General features: G+C 40.8%; 2 protein-coding genes across 2 annotated transcripts; both read right to left on the reverse strand.

Moving 5' to 3' along the window:
- Window positions 1–888: 888 nt before the first annotated feature.
- Window positions 889–7106, reverse strand: LOC123424935 (thioredoxin reductase NTRC). The gene is made up of 10 exons (XM_045108619.1): window positions 6611–7106; window positions 6184–6397; window positions 5992–6097; window positions 5313–5578; window positions 4454–4733; window positions 4008–4115; window positions 3592–3678; window positions 3401–3505; window positions 1813–1943; window positions 889–1184 (listed from the first exon to the last, which is right to left on the reverse strand). The coding sequence occupies exons 1-10, from the start codon at window positions 6804–6806 to the stop codon at window positions 1124–1126; spliced, it is 1554 nt and encodes a 517-aa protein (XP_044964554.1). The 5' UTR covers window positions 6807–7106; the 3' UTR covers window positions 889–1123.
- A 5015-nt stretch (window positions 7107–12121) lies between these two features.
- LOC123429547 (protein RICE FLOWERING LOCUS T 1-like) lies at window positions 12122–15110 on the reverse strand. The gene is made up of 4 exons (XM_045113572.1): window positions 14854–15110; window positions 14566–14627; window positions 14422–14462; window positions 12122–12737 (listed from the first exon to the last, which is right to left on the reverse strand). Exons 1-4 carry the CDS (start codon window positions 15043–15045, stop codon window positions 12511–12513), a joined length of 522 nt encoding a protein of 173 aa, XP_044969507.1. The 5' UTR covers window positions 15046–15110; the 3' UTR covers window positions 12122–12510.
- Between the last annotated feature and the right edge of the window lie 702 nt (window positions 15111–15812).

Raw genomic sequence — 15812 nt, forward strand, 5'->3', positions numbered from 1 at the left:
TGTTGTTACTCCGCCGGTGTGGCAAGGTAAAGGATGACCCAACAGGTTTAGGAATGGGTTGGATTCTGCAGTAGCCATATAAGATGTGAGCCGAAGCAAATTGGTCTGTCTCTCTAACCAAAACAAAGGCATGAACGAAATTATTTTATTCGGTTCTTTTTAATCCAAACAAACGCATGAGGGCGAGCCAAGAGCACAAGCGTGGATGAGCAAAGTGTGATCTTTGCCCCCTCTGCAAAAGCAAAGGCGGGCCCGATTTTTCTTATATAGTAGGGGCACTTCTTATACCAAATATGAATTTTTGAATCAATTTTCAGTGAAATACAAGCAGACTTTGCTAAAGTTTTAAAAAATTGAGTGGGGGCCTCACAAGCGTCGATTTCTTTTTACTCCAAACAAACGCACGAGGGCAAGCCAAGAGCACAAGCATGGATGAGCAAAGTGCTGGCTGGACAAGAGAGACGTCAAGACTTGGAACAACATGGGAGGCTACAACACTGCAAATCGAAAGGTCATGGCTTCTTTCATCGTGCTTGTCAACGAACAATTTTGAACAAATGAAATGCTTGTTTCGTTCGGAAAAAGCCCACATCGCCGCATTTCATTTTAAAGGCCAACGAGGAGGCTAAGATTTGGACGGCGCGAGGGCTAGGCATTTGAGAAATATCATGCTGGGAGCGTGAGTCTTTTGTATTTCCAAACATTGCCATGCTCGTCTTTTTTGAGGAAGCTCTGTAACCTCTCTTCTTAATAATGAATGAGGTAAATCTTTTGACTCCATTTAAAAAAAAAACATGAATAGAACAACCCATTTGGTAGATGGCGTTCCATTTCAGCTGGTTTCTCAATTAAACATGTCACTAAAGACGGAGGGCACCATGTGGAGGATAGACATGAAACGCCGGTCAATGGCAGGGGTCAACAAGATGTTATATTGTACAACAAAGAATATATTTTGGATTCAATAAGGGCGGTCGGTTAATTTCCTATGGCATGACTGCACCAGGCTCATCTGAGAATTTGACCAAAAATTGCCCACCAGCGTGGCTTCTAAATATAGTCAATATATGTGTAAATGGAGGCCATTACACTTCAAAACCCTGGGACAAACAATGAGCTCAGATCATTTGTTCGACTCAATGAATTCCCGGTATTCCTTCTTCATCTTCACACCAGAGAAAGTCCTGCATTTCCAAGATTAAGATATATCAGTAGGCAAGACGGGAGTTCTGCAGCTGCCCAAGAGAAGTTCGACATATTTGGGAGAAATTCCGGGTGCATGGAAGAATCTTTGTTAACCCAGAACAACTCATATGTCACGATTAAGAGGTACTTGCAAAGAGAGCATACTTATCCTGCCAATTCATATGTCACTATTTTCGTCGAAATGGAATTCATGAAAGAAGATGCACATAAGTGTTGACCACTGATCTATCTCTATGAATACATACAACATGCTGATTATTCATGTGTTTTGGCCTCATTTACAGGATGGTGACATCTCAACTTAAGCCTGTGGTTGGATGCAAAAATTGTTAACTGTGGGATATGTAATTCCAGTAGAACCCGACCATTGAAAAACGAAATGATCAGAGTGGTCACTGCTTAATTTGGCTTATGACTACCAAAGGGATAAGTACAAAAGTAGAATTATGTAAAAGTACAAAAATAGTTGCTGTCATAGAGCAAGAAGGTTTATTAAGAACAATAAAATACTCATATATCAGCTAACCCAATGTATAGGTCAGCTGTATTTTAGGTTGTGGCCGTAGTTGAATAGAAAAACTAGCAAGATCAATCTAAGTAGCAAACCTGATCATTTCTTTGTTTTTAAAGAACTGAACACAAGGTGTTCCCATGATGCCTGCAGCTTCTGCTATTTCAGGGTCCTCTTCAATGTCAATTTCAACAAAATGAACGTATTCGTCATACTCATCTATAACCTGTAAGAAATATCATTCATAATGATGAGGTGTCAGTATTAGCAAGCAACAAAACAAACAACAAAAATAAAATATAATTGCTTGAGAACTTTCTTTTCAAGCTGTAAGGGCATGTTTGGTTGCCCACATCTACCCATGCAAAGTCTGGGGAACAAATTTGAGCCGTTTGGTAGCCTGGGCCGTTTGGAGAAACAGGCCCGCATGAAACTCAAAGCGGTGCTCAGCCCTATTAGCTTATTGCTAGGAGAGGGAATTGGAGCAACCAAATGAACTGCACAACCTGGCCAAGACCTCGTATTCCACATAGGCTCGACCTGGCCAGATTCCCAGGAAGCTCAGAACTTGTGCTAACAACCAAACATGCCCTAATATGATGAGAACTTAAGTACTACTCCCTCCGTTCCTAAATATAAGTCTTTTTAGAGATTTCACTAGGGGGCTACATACGGAGCAAAATGAGTGAATCTAAACTCTAAAGTATCTCTATATACATCCGTATGTAGTCCCCTAGTGAAACCTCTAAAAAGACTTGTATTTAGGAACGGAGGGAGTACCACATATCAGCAAGGGTGTTGCAGTTGCACTGCTGCACCCAATGGTAGTGGAGCAACTATCGGATTTAACTCTTACTCCCTCTGTAAACTAATATAAGATCATTTAGATCACTACTTTAGTTTACAGAGGGAGTACAAGCCTACCACTGATCATGCGTGTATCACCAAGCATAGAGAAGGGTGCCATCATGAATAAGGGATTCTCATGAAATTAAAAGTAGACAGGGTGATCAAATCACATCCATGCATTATCGCATTGCTGGCATAGATCAGTCCATAGAGAAGGGTTCAGACCACCTAATGCATTTCAAATGGTAACATCTGTACCCAGTGTCTTAGACATATACCTAGGGCCCTAACAAAAATATACCATTGCTTAGCGGTGTGTGTTGAAAACAAGATAAGATTTGGAAATTAACCGATGCAAGTGTGGAGAATCAATTTTAATAGAGTGGGTGATATTTATGGCTGGAACGCATACCGGCACCTTCACCTGATGCAGTTCTTATCGACTTCCAACTTTATAAATGCCACCATACAATGCAGACAGCATGAGCATATGCCAATTCAATTCATTTGAAGCGTTTCAATCCTATATTGTTCTTTGTTGGATTGAGTTTATCTTCAATAAGGATTTTATTTCTACAACAAACAAATGAGCTTTGGCATGCTCTAGCAGATCCAAATCTAAACTATCAGGCTACTGGCTTGGCTTGTCACTATGGGTGCTCAGTGGTCAAAGGAAACCAGCATAAAGTAAATTTATTTGTAAAATTAAGGTAGATGTGAAGAAGATGTTAAGATACATTTTGCTTAGCTAGATTTAAGGTGGCTGACAAGTAAATTTAATTTAAGTAGATATTAAGATGTTCAAAGTTCATTTACAAAAATTTAAGAACTAACCTTGTTCAAAATTGGTTTTAATGTTCTGCAGGGACCACATGTTGGAGAAGTATATAGAACCAAAATGAGCCTTGGGCTTCCATGGTATAACTTGCGGAGTGCATACTGCAAAGATAGCAAAGCTCAGGATCAAATTTGACATGAGCACCTGCATTTATATGAGGCACACTACGCATAAATATGTCTGGCACCTGTCCCTTGTGCTTTGTGTGAGTAATGTCAAAGCCCATCTCAACATCTTTGCCTTCAATCTCCTTCTTTTTCTCTTCGCGAACAGGCTGAAATTTAATCAAGTAGAACAAAGAGTTGTGACATAAGCTTGATTGGTTGTTACAGAAGATAAGCCCCAAAACATATGAAGGTGCATAAAGTAAGCATGCACTAATGATCTCCAGTAGCTATGGTTTTATGGAAACTAGGAAGCTTAATTAATATATGAGACAAAAATTAACACAAATTACTGAAACACCCATGATACTGGAGTACCAGTGATATTCATAGGGTAAGAGACAGCTTTCATTGAGACAATGACGACCAAGCAAAATGAAGCTGGCAAATGCACATGCATCAATTGCGTAAAATAAATACATTTTGCATGAAATAATACCTGGTGGAATTCAATAAGAAGATCACTGGAGACTAAGTATCTTTCAACTGACAAAGCAGCTATACATCCAGATCCAGCTGCAGTAACGGCTTGCCTCCATTCATGATCCTGCAGGCGAAGATGTGTGAAAACAAAAAATATTTGTGAGAATGGGCTGAAATAACAAACAGAATATCTGAATATCTACATTTCATGGATAGGTATCTAATGATGAGTGGGTGCAAGTCTTATGTCTTAGAAAACAAATATATTGCCTTTCACTGAGGAATTTTCCAAACACTAGATGCAGGGTCATCAAAACATGACATGCTAGCATGCTACAACAAGTAACATGGTGAGGTGGTAGCACATATGAACTGCAGGAGGATTAAGTCCTCATTTCTTCAAGAGACAAGACTTTACAATCATGTAGAAATTTCAGACATTGAATGAAGGTTTGAAGTTACCTGCACATCACCAGCAGCAAATACGCCATCAACTGAAGTTTTTGCCGTGCCTTCCTCAACCAAAATATATCCAGAACTATCAAGTTCAATTTGACCTTCTAGCAGCTGACTATTTGGAGTATGCCCTATCCCATAAAATAGACCTTTCACTTCAAGAACTTTTTCCTCTCCAGTATCGATTCTCCTCAACTGAATACCGGACATCTGTCCTTTGGTATTGCCGACAACATCCACAGCTTCTGTATTGAAATGTACTGTTATGTTGGGGTTGTTGAGTACTCTGAAACATTCGCCATAATCAACCTGTTAACCAAACATCCAGGCAATTGAAATTTTACTTCATTAATATATCATGCAACTGAAGAGGAGCTAACATCCTTTAAAGAACTTAACAATTTCATCTACAGACAAGTTCCAAAAAAATTACAGCCCTCGAGTTCTATGGACCTCTGGCAATATTTTGTTTTTGAGTATCTAAACTGGTAAAGAACCAATACGAACCAAGTTGCGGTTAGGCCTAGTTTGCATCAAGCACAAAATGTCGTATTAACGAAGAACAATTGTGCCGATGCAACCAACATTTTAAAGTGGTGGCTCAGCATATTACCATGCAATTAAATGCCATCATCGAATGGTGAATGAGTTGACAATATTTACAATAGATGAAAGGTGGAAAAAAAAAATCATGCATTCCTTCTACAGTCGTTAAAGCTAACAAATATCAACCGATGCTAACACTGAAATTAAGTGAAATCTTGACAATCCATGGACGAAAGATTTACATGAACAAGACTATTTGATATTTATATCACAGTAAAGGATATAATTTTATAGGGAAAAGACTTGGAGAATGCCTTACCGGTCCTGCATAGCTTTGGATGCTCGTAGTTGGTCCCTTCGAACAAGTAAATGAACATGGCACGCATATTTTGTCAAATATATCGCTTCCTCGGTAGCTGTATCTCCACCTCCAACGACCGCAAGAACTTGACCCTTGTACAGAGGTGATGCTCCATCACATATTGCACATGCGCTGATACCTCTGCTCCAAAATTCTTCTTCACGAGGTAATCGAAGTCGCTTCGCAGTAGCTCCAGTTGCAATGATTACACTATGACATTTCACCTATATATGCCACTAAGATTAGTGCAGCAAAAAACATGTGCAAAATAATTCGCCTGCACTATAAACTAATAACAGGTGGTTTGCTATCAACATGCATATACAAAGACAAATTACAGCACAACTAAGAGTCGAGTCATACACATAGAGCAATAGAGTGAACAAAGACCTAAACAAGTAGAGCACACAGTATTCTGCTCTGATTAGAGCTTGCATTATTTGTCCTACACTTTCTTCACTAGCTCTGCTTTGTTACTTCTCTATTTAAAACAGATCCTAGTTTTGATTAACATCACAGTAATACTAACCATTGAATGGTCACAAAACTCACATACAACATTATCTTGTGAAAAGAGGCAAGTTCAGAACCCAAAATATATTATGGCAGAGCAAGAGGAAGAACACAAAGTGCTTACCTCTCGGTCACTGCTACGAATAACAAACGGTCTGCTCTTCACATCCACAAACTCGACATCCTCTTGGTGAAGCTCTGCACCCCACCGCTCCGCTTGCTTCCGCATTCTGGTATAAATCATCATAACCCCAGGATGATATAAGTAGGCGAACAAGACATTTACCAGTTCAATACAGAAACCGAGCACCCTTACTTGTCCATGAGATCAGGCCCGGTTATGCCGTCGGGGAACCCAGGGAAATTCTCCACCTCGGTGGTGGTCATCAGCTGGCCTCCGGGAACACCGCCGACTTGGTAACCTTCGAAGACGACGGGTTTCAGGTTCGCCCGTGCGGCGTAGATGGCCGCGGTGTACCCTGCGGGGCCTGAACCGATGATCACCAGGTTCTCCACTCCCCTGCCAGGATCTGCAACCACGGGAGAAAAATCACCCACTGTTCCATTCCACTTCACCACACGGCGTCTTCAGCTCCACATACAGCATATCGGATAGATAATAGCAAGACAAAAAACTGACAGTAGGCAAGTAGCAAATCGCGTGGTGAGGTTTACGGAGCGAGGGCAGCCCCAATCTAGAATCTGGAGAGCGGGGAGCGAAGAGGGGGCTGGAGGCGGCGGACCTGAGGGAGGAGGGGAGGCGGGGGCGTCCTCGTCGACGGCGTCGGCGGCGGGGGCGGCGGCGGCGCGCAGGGCCTTGGACTTGGAGGCGGCGGGGAGGGGCCGGCAGGAGGAGGGGGTGGCCCTGCCTCGGCTGTGGGAGGAGGACGGCGGGGCGGAGGAGAGGGCGGCGGCCACGGCGAGGCGCGTGACCGCCATCGCGCGCGGGGGAGGCGGGAAGGGGGAGGTGGAGGGGAGCGAGGTGGCTGCTTGTGCGTCGGTGGGTGGTGGGTGGTGTTGGCGGAGTGGACGGGCCGGGAAGGGAATCAAGCGGAGCGGAGGGTGTGGAGCGCAGGGGAGCGGATGGGTTGGATTGGATAGGAGGCCGCGGGACGGGAGCCAGACGCGCTGCTGCGCCTTGGTGGTGGTGGTGGTGGTGGTGGTGGACTGGTGGAGGTGGTGGTGCCGGAGGGAGGCTGTTTTCCCATTGGTTCTGCCGCTGTCCTTTTCGGCGTTGAGCTTTCGCGAACCTGGCGCTGTTCCAGCCCATTTGTCCGTCCACCAGAATGTTGGAGCTGCGGCTTGCCAAGCTTTTTTTTTTCCCCTTCCCTTCCTGCTAGGGGCAGGTAGCTGCCAAGCATTAAAGAGTTCAAGCTTGTCTTCTTAAATCAAACTTCTCTACGCTTGCTAAATGTATACACGGTCTCCTTCGATTAACAGGAGAAGAAGTTTTTTTTTCTTTTCAAAAGGAGGAAGACTGAAGTTCAACACTTACTTCGTCACAGTTTAAAAGACACGGTTAAATTTACCCGTCCATCAGAATGTTGGAGCTGCGGCTTGCCAAGCTTTTTTTTCCTTTTCCCTTCCTGCTAGGGGTAGGTAGCTGCCAAGCATTAAAGAGTTCAAGTTTGTCTTCTTAGATCAAACTTCCCAATGTATACACAGTCTCCTTCGATTAACAGGAGAAGAAGTTTTTTTTTTTCAAAATGAGGAAGACCACGGTTTAAAGTTCAATACTCCATTCGTCACAGTTTAAAAGACATGGTTAAATTTACGTGCATTTTCACAATAGATAAGGTTTATGCCGCATTGCATTACTCCTACCAACCAATTAGTACTTCACTGTACTACCCGTTACGCACGATTAAAGAAAACTAGATTAATGATCAACTTTGAAAGAATTATTTTTCAAGATAAATCTGGAGCTTGTTTGGACCCCGAAGGATGTATTGAGTCCTGAGGAAGCCACACAACAACCATAGTGTTGTGTTCGGGTGAGATGGCCCTAACGGCGAACGACGGTAGACGGGTTTTCGAATCATGTATGTACTTTTAAGTCTTACTCATCTCTTTGATTGTTATGCATGTGTCATGCATGCTTTTTTGTCTACTAATCCCTTTGTTTCTAAATATAATTTTTAAAAGTTTTACTAGATGTATATAGACATACTTTAGTGTGTAGATTTAGACATTTTGCTTCGTATGTAGTTTTTAAAAGAATCTTTAAAAATACTTACATTTAAGAACGGAGGGAGGAGGAACGAAGGGAGTAGTTTTTTTCCTCTTGGCTAGATTCCCATGAAATCTCTCATTGGCACATCCATGTTATCCACCGACAAATTTAACTTTTTCTTTTCCCGAGCTACACTGATGAATAACTTCTACACTGATCAATTATGTTACCCATGTTATCCTGTTGATGGCTTACATTGTTGATTCTTGTTACTCATATGCGTACATAATTTGTTGAAATTGATGTAAACGAGCGAGGTGGGTTTATTAATTGATAAACGAATTCTATCTTTTTCCATCCGAAATCCAAGGAGCTCATGTGAGGTGGAGGCCCAGCCGAGCAGCTTACATGTATAGGTAGAGGCCCAACCAAGTGACGACATACAAAGCGTTTTTCCATGGGGAATAAAATGAGATGGTGGACGGATAAAAAATCAGAGAAATACACCATGCTTTATTACTAGATATTAGGAGAAGAATATAATAGAAACAGAAGAACTATATTTAGTGAGATGACATGTATCTTAAATTCTCTTATAGAGATAAGAATAGAGATGCCATTTGGTTTCTCATTGGATATATTTTTTCATTGCGGCTAAGATAATGTTTCTTTTGCATTGAAACATGAAGGATGGAAATCAATCATGTACGAGAACATAATTATATTCCTGCAATTTAAAGTGCTCTAAAACAATTTTTTCTACATAAATCATATGCTGTAGAATTCCTCAAAATTCCTATAAACCAAAGAATGCATAAGAATATGATAATATTTGCATCATTAAATGTATATAATGTGAACATGCATTTATGATGAATCTTATAATTAATCGATGTTGTAGATACATTTATCTGTAAACTTGATCAAATTTAATGAAAGTTGACTTGGGACAAAGCTAGATTCCATAGCATAGCACCAAAGTTTATTTGATTGCACCGGATTTTGTCGAGCGGTTTGGGTGGATGAAAAAAAAAAATCTTGTGAGACATAGTGTACATAAATTCTTAGGAAAAATACTACTAAAGTTAGGCTACAAATTAAAATAACCCATCTATGAAAAAAAACTAAGAATTTAATCCTCCAAAATTCATACGAACATCTTTTGGATCAAATAGACATGTAGCTTTTCATGAGAGACATTGGACAGGTCACTAATGAAACTGAATCTGAAATTTATAATTTATCAAATATTAAAAACATAAGTATATGGAGCAAAACTGAAATTCTAAACATGGTATTTCCCATTAGCTAGTGTCTTAAAGACATATGTGTTACCACGGTGCTGCAGTTAGATTATGTTTGAACAAAAAACGCCCACAAGATTGACGCGCTAGGCGTTGAAGACAATCATTTAATCCTCCAATTTGGAAGTACTAATATTTGTTGAAACAAAAGGAAATAATAATAATATTTCTTGTTTTTCTCTAAACTCAAATCATGCAGTCCTTATTGTAACTCCATGAGAGCATCCATTTTGCTTACCGTATAAACGTATACATGTAGGCATACACCTTGAAGTCTATGGACATATATAGTTGTAGTTATCTTAAACTTTAATTATTCATAATTCTTGATTTGAAACATATACTTAGATGATTATTATTATTATTACATCTATAGGCATAGCTAATGCCCACATACAAGCGCATGGAGCATACACCATTCTTTTTCCTGAACCAAGAACCCTAGAACAATCGTTCTACAATGCACACAACAATTATTATCTAAGCCAAGTGGATATGCGTACTGACTACAGCCAGCCTGAATCAAATACAAAAGTCAAGCACGTATTTAGGTTGAACTTCAACATCAAACAAACATCCACTACCACTCTACGCCTCTACCAGCCATCATGTTCCACAGCATCTGATACACAACGACAGCCCGACACACAGAACCGCACATAAAACTCGTGCTCCTTAGCTTCTTGTAGCTTGAACAGGTGATCCTCATGATGGCCAGTGACCACATTGCCCACAAGCTATCCGTCAAGTGGGTGGGACTACACGAACCTTTTGAAAGCTAGTACCAACTTTCCACATTGCCTGTTCGGGCTCCAAAACATCGGCGGCCGCGATCGCGAACATCTCGATCGATCGTAACACTCCAATTATAATTTCAGTGTGCTAATCGACTAATGACACGAGGAATCCGCGAATTGACAGGGAGGAGCAATCTCAAAGGGAATTTGATATGTTGCATGTTATTCCGCACGCAGTCAAAGATGCAACCATGCAGGCTGCATGCAGCAAAAATGCCCGGTCGGATACATGCTGTCACGAACGAATAACAATGCATGGCCTCATGGCGAGACATATTCTACGCAGCAGCTTACGGAAGAAGAGGAAGAAGATGACAACCAAGAAGACCTTGCACGTCGTTGTGTTAGCTAGTTGGCAACTTTTCCAGTCGCAATATACCACTGGAAGATCTTTTCTAAGGAAAATGGAAGATGTTTCCATGAGGATGTCTCCACTTGCTGAGACCAATGCAACATTTGCCAGAAAAAAAAAGGAATTTTGAACCCATAGAGACCAGTTTACCCTATGCATGTTAATTAAGCTGGTATGGTTTGTCTTACTCTAAGGCTTAGTCGAATGAGAACAATATTATCGCTCGCTCGGCTCTACACATCTATTCATACAAATCCAAGAAAATACTCATTGCATGCTTTCTAACATTTCTTTATCTAGTGCAAAACAGTATATATAACTTGTTCTCATAGTTCCAAAACATGGAATTTTGCGCAAATCTCAAGCCACACCAATGTATACTGGAAACAGACAGTTCTCTGGCGATAGAGAATTAGCAAAGCCGAAGATGGAAAGAGTTTCACTAAGAGGAAACCCAAGCAAACATCAAGACTACAACTCCCCTAAAGATATGGCACCACTCCTGAGATGGCCACCAACACAGGCTCGACACATGCCGAGAACATTCGTCTACTGAGACATTAAAAAAAATGTGACCATCTCATCATACACTTCTCAAGATCCATAAATTTCATCCTTACAATAGACGAAGATTAAATACAATGAACATTGCAACAAACACACAAGGGCCATGATGATCCCTACCAGATAGTTGGCTAACACGTCGAGGACAAGGAAGAGCACTCATTTTCAGCAAATTTACAAGAGCCCGACACCGACAAAGCCCACCACAATAGTAGGAGAACATCAGTCATCATAAATTCATTGCCACTTTCCTGTCATCTCAGAACTCTAGAGCTCCATCTCACCCTAATATAATTGACATGGAAGGTTGTAATGGGACCTAGCTCCGCGTGCCCACTGTTTCTTTGCCACCCAAGTCTCGATGCCAACTGATTTAGGGAAACTATTCTGACCTCCATACAATCAAGTCACCGGCCGCGGGTCCTGCCAACCTACGTCGTTTCCAAGACGATACCTTCACGAAGGACAGTGATGCGGGAAGCACCGCCATCTCCAATCAAAGAACATTTGGACCAAGAATTTTGTGCCTAGGAGAGGAGGAAAAATAACATCACAACAATGCCTCCTAGGAAGTCAAGGGCGCCCACGGGAATCTCATTGTCACCTATTTCAGTCAAAGTCCCATAACATGATAAAATGGCTTTAACACAAATCCACCTTGGGCTCCCAAACCTTGCATAGACTTGTAGCCCACTTGCACCCTACTAGCCGCATCTGCCAAACTAGATCTCGAGAAGCGAGTCGCCACGAGTACAGAAACATCTTCAATGCACATGATGAGAAACAAAGATGCATGGAAAAATTGTCGGTAGATAGTACGTACCAATTTCAAATCTGGTGTGAACGACACCCAAATGTGCTACTATTCATAGTTGCATTGTCTTATTTTTTTATATCAAGCAGTGCAACAAATTTCATTTGAATTTCCATGGCACATGATAGATGTAATATTGTGCATGTGGTCATGCAACCCTTTGCTCTCTGCATCCGCCAACGTTACGCCGCATGGTTGTTCTAATCTAAATCATGAAAATGCAGAATAATTTTGCTCAAACTCAGGATCGGAACAACCAACCGCACATATCTCGTTACCAAGGTGTAGCATAATGCCACATCCCTTATTGAACAGTAGCAACACATCCTTGTGAAGGCACCTTACTTAAGCGCCTACAAGTACAAACACAGGTACATTATTCCAACTCCTCTAGCTAAGTACCGTGTGATGCGGCTACCTGCAAACACGCAGACATAAGTACTGGCAAGCTCGAGCTTAACTAACTGGCTTCGAGCTGGGCCATGGCTGATCAACCAGTTAGGATAGATCAGACATGAACCTTCCAGTACATTTATTCCAGCTTCTCTAGATATCTATATCAGGTACCGGTGAGCTCATGTTGTGCCGTCGGCTCGGCAGCTGGGCCGAGGATCATGGTTGGTCGATCAGTTTGACGGATCAGGTGAACCTCCTCCCGCCGGTGCCCGTGGGACGCTGGCAGTTGAAGTACACGGCGGCGACGGGCTTGCCAAGGTTGAAGCGGCGCGCGAAGCTGCGTGAGTTGAAGCTCTGGCGCGCTTGTGGCGCGAACACCGTCCCCCGCCCCAGCTGCTGGTACAGAACCATAACCATGCGGTGGATGCCCATAGTAGGGTTTGGGCTCTCGTATGGCACGATCTCTTTTCCTGCCAGTTCATCAGAGAGTAAGGGAGTTCAGATAAGTTAAGCGTGCGCTTTCCCTGGAAAATGGAACAGATAGCATGTGCTTTTGTGGTTTTTACTGCATTATTTGTGTTCTTTTCTTGATATAATTAATTTGCAGTAAGGTGGGAGGTGTGGGAAATGGCAACCATAAGGCCTTGTTCGGTTCCGTGATAAATGAGCGGGATTGACAGGTATTGGCAGGGATTAAATCCCATCTAGTTCAAATTCCTCACAAATCCCCTGCAATCCACTCCAATCCACTTAAAGAGTGGTTTAACTGAACAAGGCCTAAAGTGGTTCAAGGACGTACACGTATAATTTTATTCATTGATTGAATCTACTATTGAAGCATAGGCCAGAATTTTGCTCTTCCTACCTTAATTAACATGGGTGAGTTGGTAGTTGGTTACTTGTAATAATAGAAAATGATCCTCAAATACGTTGGAAGATCTATCATAAAATGTCGTGCTATTAGATATATATGCTTTCACTCTACTCTAGAAGATTTTTCAGATATTACTCCCTCTCCATTTGTGAATATATGATGTTTTTCAGACATCTTAAACATTTATAGTCTCCCATATGTAATTTATCCACTATATATCCATGTACAAGAATTCATCTGATTTAACCTGTTAAATGGTCGACTAATCCTATTTGTAGGGTCATCGAGTAGCCGATAAACCAATAAATAGGTCGATTAATTGATTAATTGACCGATTAATTGTCCGATTAGCCAAGTAATCCCTACTTGTCAGCCAACCGAGCAGCTACCAGTTAATTATTTTCTCAACATTGCTATTTATATTTATGAAATTTACCATTTTTATCCAACCTTTGTTTATTTTGGAACAGAAGTTTGGTGCAATTATGCACATGTTCATTATTTCAGTGTTAAAATGGCATCTGCTACATGGCAACATTATGTGTTTTACCATGTGAAGAAACCGATATATGTTTACTTGGAAAGTTACATAGTACTAAATACATATGTAAAACAATATTGATGAGTAATTAAGTACTAAAAAATTGAACAACGCAAAAAGGACTCTAAAATTATTTGCAAAGATTTTTATAAACATTTTCCAAGTACCTTATGCAACCATCGTGATTCCACTGTTTAGAAATGTCTAGCCGTGTTTGACAAATAATTTGCAGTGAAGAATAAATCATTTTCATTGCATCAGAATTCCTTTACAAATATGACACACAAAATAATACAATTCATACATCCTAATGATGGAATCATTGAATTTATGGCTTAATAATAAACGTATGAGCTCACTTTTAGTTAATCCCCATACTCCATATTTTGATTCAACAACACGATATATCACACTACACGAATCTACTGCTTTGTTAAGTAATATATAGTCACAATTTAAGATAGGATGTTAAAAAACATATGTTGTAAAATAAAATATCCCAATTAAGCACTAAATATAAGTTGGTGCGTGAGTATGGAACATCACCCGAAATACTATTACCTAACATGGACTGTTTGGCAAGAAGCATGAATGAAGACTTGAGCATTATGGAAACTAAGTTTTGTATATTAACGGCATGAAGAAACGCTCCATGCATATGTACGGGGATGTTTGTACGGATGCAAGATACCACAACTATGCATGCTTGATTGCATATTATATGGATATGTGTACTCACCAAAGCTATCGTTTGTTGATGCTGGGACATCAGTCACCATCCTGCACATACCCAAATATTTTTAATTAGATCAGTTCATCAAGGAATAGTTGTAGCCCAATATAAACGTGCATGAAGTAAACACATGTACGAGTTACAGCTTACCAGTGCAGGTACTCCCTCAGGGTTGGGTTGCTGGGATTAGGCGCATCAGGATCCACCATAACCTAAATGATTTGCAATTACACAAGCACATGGTCAACATGTTAGGAGATAAAAACTAACTTGTCATATTGTGGGCTGGGCTACCAACAAACAAGTTCAAGCAACATGTAGCAATGAGCTTTGTTTGGTGAAGCCAGTAGTGTCCCAAGCTCTCTCAAGTTCACACCATGGCTATGTATGGCCTACCATCAATGGAGTACTCTTTCAGGTTGAAAGTGGTAGGCTTACTAGAGTATAGGCAACACGAAAATCATCACCACCAATCTCAACGCTGGGTTTCAGAGATACTGCTGGTGAGCGAAACTCCATGCCATTGAACACAGGCCTCCCATCATACATCACAGTTAGAGGCACTGAGCTAACAAATGGGTCTAGAACATCTCCAACTATTTGCGCCCTTGTCAAGGAGTCATTCGCCATAATATTTTGGAGTCTCAAAGTAAGTGTATACACTATTGAACTACAAAAGCTTGGGGAGTTACACGGGTTTGGGGGACTATTTATAGTCTCTGAGAGAGCTTTAAGATGACACACATATGCACGTGTGATTCGCGTTCAAATAATTAGAATATCACTATGCCGATCTACTTTCCACAAGATGCCTTTCTAGTTGTTTGATAGCATTTTAGACACTATTCCTTTATCTTGCTAGTGTTTTCAGTGACATCTCTCCTTCTGGCGATAATAGCATATATATATAACAAATACTTGGGAACCACATATATCCTTTCCATATCAGTTACATGGAGTTATATGTCTTGGGTTCTTCCTTGCATCAAATTCTACGATGAAGACCTCTGCTTTTGACTTTACCTGGTATCATTGGCAACTGACGATCTATTACTTCGCTAGCTCGGTATCGATCAGCCCCATTGCTTGATAGTATATAATATATGCACCAGTATTCAGTATAACGCTTCTACGTCAGTTACAATCTATTTGTTTCTTTACGGCGAGCAAATGGTTGTATATATTATTGTGTGTGTGTGTGATATTTTTTTAAAATTTAACTCCCACATGGAGTAGACATGTAAAAGTGGACAAACGATGTGGCGTTAAGACATCGAATTTGTTGCTTCTAGCTATGCATGTTTAATATAATATTGCTTTCGTTAGCAGCTTCGCGAGTATATCATTTTCTTCTTAACTGCATACTCACGCAGGCACCCATAAATTCACAATATGTA

This window comes from Hordeum vulgare, chromosome 2H, assembly GCF_904849725.1.
Source record: "Hordeum vulgare subsp. vulgare chromosome 2H, MorexV3_pseudomolecules_assembly, whole genome shotgun sequence".
Taxonomy (NCBI): domain Eukaryota; kingdom Viridiplantae; phylum Streptophyta; class Magnoliopsida; order Poales; family Poaceae; genus Hordeum; species Hordeum vulgare.

Bases quoted from the DNA above. Each gene is read 5' to 3' on its own strand.
- LOC123424935 (XM_045108619.1), bottom strand. From the start codon at position 6,806: ATGGCGGTCACGCGCCTCGCCGTGGCCGCCGCCCTCTCCTCCGCCCCG. The intron at 6,398-6,610 runs GTCCGCCGCCTC...CCGTGGTTGCAG, and splicing joins CGCCTCCCCTCCTCCCTCAG to ATCCTGGCAGGGGAGTGGAG. The intron at 3,679-4,007 runs GTATTATTTCAT...ATTAAATTTCAG, and splicing joins TTCTTATTGAATTCCACCAG to CCTGTTCGCGAAGAGAAAAA.
- LOC123429547 (XM_045113572.1), bottom strand. From the start codon at position 15,045: ATGGCGAATGACTCCTTGACAAGGGCGCAAATAGTTGGAGATGTTCTA. The intron at 14,628-14,853 runs GTAAGCCTACCA...CAAATCATTTAG, and splicing joins TTCGTGTTGCCTATACTCTA to GTTATGGTGGATCCTGATGC. The intron at 14,463-14,565 runs GTAAGCTGTAAC...GGGTATGTGCAG, and splicing joins CTGAGGGAGTACCTGCACTG to GATGGTGACTGATGTCCCAG.